The 4,823-nt window shown below is 65.5% G+C and overlaps 1 protein-coding gene across 1 annotated transcript; it reads left to right on the top strand.

Annotated features, from left to right (window-relative positions):
* The first annotated feature begins 3,077 nt into the window (after positions 1-3,077).
* OLIG3 (oligodendrocyte transcription factor 3) lies at positions 3,078-4,070 on the top strand. Its single transcript, XM_026121198.2, has one exon. The coding sequence runs from the start codon at positions 3,223-3,225 to the stop codon at positions 4,039-4,041; it is 819 nt and encodes a 272-aa protein (XP_025976983.1). The 5' UTR covers positions 3,078-3,222; the 3' UTR covers positions 4,042-4,070.
* The last annotated feature ends 753 nt before the right edge of the window (positions 4,071-4,823 follow it).

Genomic DNA, 4,823 nt, shown 5'->3' with positions numbered 1-4,823 from the left:
GTTTTCCCAAATCTCTCCTTTGCCGCGTTATTTCCCAAATCTTTCCTTTGCCCCAATGCGACTCCCAGCAGAGCCCAGCCCCGGGGGCGGCCCCGCCGCCCCGTCCCGGGCGAGGGATGCTGCGGCCGGGCAGACGGGATGCCCCCTCCAACCGGCGGCAGGGCGCTGCGACATCGCCGGGCAGGGGGGCGAGTAGACATTGGGGCCGTCACATCGCTCCCGGGGGCGGCCCGACCTTTGCTTCCCGTCCCGCGTCAGGCCGGTACCGCCCCGCGGTGAGGCCCCGAGGCCCGGGGCCGCCGGGCACCGCGGACGGCACCCTGTTGCTCCCCCGACGGCACCTCCTCGCCTGCCGCCTGAGCCCGCCCCGGCAAGGGCCGGGCGCGGGGTCCTCCAAAGCGCCGGCGGGGTGAAGGCCCCTCCGCCCCGCTGCCCCGGCCCCAGCGCGGCCACCGCCGCCCCTGCGGTCCGGGGATGCGCGCCGGCCGGGGCTGGTGCCGCCCTAAAAGGCCTCCCCGTCCGCCCCGTCGCCGGCCGGCGGGGAAGCAACCTCCTCCCCAGGTTTCTAAGCCCGGGGGGCTGAGTCGCTCCTCCGGGGCGGCAGGCGCCGTGCCACGGGCCGGGGCTGCCTCTGGCCGGGGCGGCCCCGGGGCAGGCTGCCGCCCGGGCGGCCGGCGGGGGCCGGGGCCTCGGCGGCGCCGGGGCCGCGCTCCTCCTGCGGACGCGGCTTTTCCTCGGCTCGCTCCTGCAGCCCCGTCGTGTTTCTTCCCGAAACGCTAACGAGCCGGGTGATGAACGGCCGATTTATGAGTCGGTAATAGGCTGTGAAGTGGCTACGCTGATGCACTTCGACGGCCCGGCTCTCTCGCGGTTTTAAATTTGGCGGCGGCACTCGCTCGTTTGCTGCAGTCCGGTGCAAACGTCCCCGGGAGGCAAAGGCGGGGGGAGCGCCCGCCCCCCCCCCCCGGGGCACCCAGGGGAGCGGCTTTGCCGGGACAGACCCAGCGCCGGGAGAGGGGGCCGCCGCGGGCCGCCGCCCCTCCCCCGCGGGTGCGGAGCCCTGGCGGCGCCCGGCTCCGCGAGGGGGGCGGCGGGAGCCGGCGGGGCCGGGGCCGCGCGGGGACCGGGGCGGGGGCCGGCCGCGGTGTCTGCCTGCTCGTCCGGCAAAAGCCTCCGGAGGGGAAAGCGCGGGATGGATTTACAGCTCTCTCGGCGGACGCGTGATAAGCTGGACACGCGTTCAGTTATTTCTGTGAAACGCTCCTCTAAACGAGGGATGATTCACCTTATCTCTCATTCAAGCAACTTTCTTTTCTTTTCTTTTCTTTTCTTTTCTTTTCTTTTCTTTTCTTTTCTTTTCTTTTCTTTTCTTTTCTTTTCTCTCCTCCTCCCCTTCTCACCGCGGGGTTTACTGACAGCGCTGAAAATCAGAGGGCTTTAATTTTCCTCAGCAGGCTAAGCACAGTCAGACTCAGCCGGATGAAAGTCTCCCTCTTTTCCACGGGGCTTGGAGACGCTTTCTGCAGGAGCGGGATCACGCCAGGGAGGCTTCTCCCGGGCCCGGCCCGCCGGCCCCGGGTGGAGGCGCCGCCGCCTGCAGCCGGGGAGATGGAGCGGCCGGCTGCAGCCGCGGCGGGCCGGCCCGGGGCGGCTCCGGGCAGCTCCCCGCCGTCGCGGCTGGCACCGCCGCCGCTCAGCGCGGGGGCGCCGCTCCGCGCATCCCGGGGCCGGCGGCACCCGAGCCGCGTTCCGCCGTGGGGAGCGCACACGGCTGCCCCGCGGGACCCTCCGCCCCGCAGCGCGGCCGAGCCCGTCCCTCCGCCGCACCCCCGAGCCGTCCCGCTCCCCACCGGGGCAGCGGCAGCGCCGACGCCGGCGGACGCTCAGCGCGGCCCCAAGCGCCGGGGCGGTCACAGCTGCTCCAGGCACCCGGCCAGCCCGGCGGCCCCGTGCGCCCCCTCCGCTCCCCGTTCCGCCGCCGCGGAGAGACGCTGCCGTCCAGGCGACAGCCGGTTACTTACTGGCGCAAACGCCTCTGGCTCTTTTGCAACGCTGCCCTCGGGGCTGGCTCCCCGTCCGCCTGCGTGTGTCCAGCGCTTGAAGGTAGCCGCCCGGTCCCCTCGGCGGCTGGTTCCGGCCGCCCCCGCCCCGCCGGCCGCTCCTGCCCCGCGCTCGCCCCCGCGGGCCCGGCGGCCCACCGCCGCCGCGGCCGGGCCCGGCGGGTCACGGCGCCCCGCTCCCCGTTTGCTTAAAGGGCGCCGCTCGCCCGGGGGGAGGCGGGTTTCCCGGCGCGCATCTTTCCGCGGAGGCTGCGCGCGGCTGCCCGCGCCGCCGGTCACCGCTGCTTTAAACAAAGCGGCGAGACAGGTACGAGCCAATTGCGAAGAGCCCGGCAAAGCGAGGGAGAGCCGGTGCCGCACGAGAAACCCTAGACGGGGGGGACCGGGGGAGGGAGAGGGAAACGAAAACAAAGCGGGGAGCAGCGCCTGGAGCCGGGCGCGCTGCAGGCCGGGGGGGACGGGCCCCTCCGGCCGGCGGGAGGGCTTCCCCGGGCTGCTCCTGCCCGCTGCCGCCCGGGGCCGGGCTTTCCCCGCCGGCCCCGAGCAGGCACACATCCCCCGCGCAGCCCCGGCCTCCCTACTGTAGACGGGATGCGGTTTGATATTGGAAATTAGGGGCAGGGGGAGGAGATGGCGTGCACGCAGAGCGATGAGTGTGTGGTGTCAATCAGAGGGGTTTTGTGTCTCCTTGACTCCTGATGGTCCATGGCTGAGGTGTCCCGGGTGGCACCACAATGAATATGAATAGGGGTCCTTGCTAAATGGGACAGTCAAAGCGCACCGCCCTGAATAATGGCACGTCATCCTAACTAGACCATTATACATAGGAGGGCTCCTTTTGTCTCTGCTCTCTGCTGCAGCTCTATAAAAGCCCCTCTTTTTCAGGCTGAGGTTAGTCCAAGCATACACTAACTAGCCATCCTGTAAACAGGCTGAGTAACCGGGGGGTGGGGGGGAGAGAGAGAGAGAGAGGGAGAGATTGGAGAGAGAGGGGGCTGAGGGGCTTTTTCTTCTTCCTCTAGCCTTTTGAGTCTTTTTCTCACCGAGCCTGCCGTCTGTTTATTTATTTTTCATTTCGTTTTCGTTGGTTTTTAAAGGAGACTTGTCTTGTTCTGTCACCTCCAGAGCAGGGAAGAGTTTCTTGCTCAGAAGCCCGAATACAATGAATTCTGACTCCAGCTCTGTCTCCAGCAGAGCTTCCTCACCAGACATGGATGAGATGTACCTGAGAGACCACCACCACCACCACCATCACCACCATCAAGACAGCCGTCTCAACTCTGTCTCCTCCACCCAGAACGACCTGGTGCAGAAGATGTCCGGGGAAGGCCTCTCCAGGACCGGCTCCAAGGCCGGAGGGGAAGGCAGCAAGTACAAAATCAAGAAGCAGCTCTCGGAGCAGGACCTGCAGCAGCTGCGGCTGAAGATCAACGGGCGGGAGCGTAAGAGGATGCACGACCTCAACCTCGCCATGGACGGGCTGCGGGAGGTGATGCCCTACGCCCATGGACCTTCCGTGCGGAAACTCTCCAAAATCGCCACCCTCCTGCTAGCCAGAAACTATATCTTGATGCTCACCAGCTCCCTGGAGGAAATGAAGAGGCTGGTGGGGGAGATCTACGGGGGGCACCACTCCGCCTTCCACTGCAGCACGGTGGGACACTCGGCCGGGCACCCACCACACGCCGCCAGCGCCGTGCACCAGGTGCACCCCATCCTCGGCAATGCCTTGTCCTCTGCCAGCACCCCCACCTCGCTGCCAGCCTCCCTGCCGGCCCTCGGCACCATCCGGCCCCCCCACTCCTTGCTCAAGACCCCCTCGACCCCCCCGGGCCTGCAGCTGGGCAGCGGCTTCCAGCACTGGGCGGGCTTGCCGTGCCCCTGCACCATCTGCCAGGTGCCCCCCCCGCCGCACCTCTCGGCCCTCAGCGCCTCCAGCATGGCCCGCATCGCGGGGGACACCAAGGACCTGCTCAAGTGACTCGGAGCGGCCCCGCGGGCCCCGGAGGCGGCGGGGGACGGGGGGCTGCGGCCGGCCCCCCCCGCACCCCGCTCCCGCCCTCGGCCAGGCCCGGCCTCCGCCCAGCCCTCTCCTCGCCCGGGCTTAGCGTAGCAAGGACCTTGCAAAGGTAACATTGTAGGCGGCTTCTGGGGCGGCGCTTTCTTAGTACGCTAAGACGAAAGAAAAGAAAACTCCCTCTTGTAAAAAGAATAATAGTAATGCCGCTCGTGGTGATAACATGTAAATATTTCCTTAAAATGGATGCAAAACAGACAAACAAAAAAGACATGGTTGTCATTGTAGTGTTCGCAGCTATTCAGAGACAATGAGATCGGTTTGGGGCTTCTTCTTTTCCGGGATTTTCCTTTTCTTTTCTTTTGAACAGCAGCATCTCAAAAATCTCTTTTCTGCTCCAAACCAGGGTCTGGAAGCATAGTGGAGTCCCGACGTAGCTCAAAAAGAGTGCATGCATGCTTCTAACTGAATCCTCTTAAACTTGTTGTACAGGCAATGATGCTGTTTTCCTCGTAACAACGACTTCATAGTGAATTTACTAAAGTTTAGTTCAGACTTGGCTGCGATGTGGTTTTGTTGGCGGTTCTTTTTCTTCTTCCCTCTGTGTCTGCTTGAAAAAAAGAGAGGGAAATTGTGCAAAACACAACACAACCGTCCTCCAGGTCTGTTTTGCCAAATCTTCGTCTCCTGCTCTCGGTGGAGTGTACTAGTTCAGCTGGCTGGGGTCCTCGTCACTTATTTCCCGT

The sequence above is a fragment of the Dromaius novaehollandiae genome, chromosome 3 (assembly GCF_036370855.1).
Source record: "Dromaius novaehollandiae isolate bDroNov1 chromosome 3, bDroNov1.hap1, whole genome shotgun sequence".
In the NCBI taxonomy this organism is placed as follows: Eukaryota; Metazoa; Chordata; class Aves; order Casuariiformes; family Dromaiidae; genus Dromaius; species Dromaius novaehollandiae.
The sequence above is the reverse complement of the archived record's forward strand: the minus strand, read 5'-3'. Positions and strand labels throughout refer to the sequence as shown.

Excerpts from the sequence above, each read along its gene's own strand:
- OLIG3 (XM_026121198.2), top strand. The coding sequence starts at position 3,223 with ATGAATTCTGACTCCAGCTCTGTCTCCAGCAGAGCTTCCTCACCAGAC.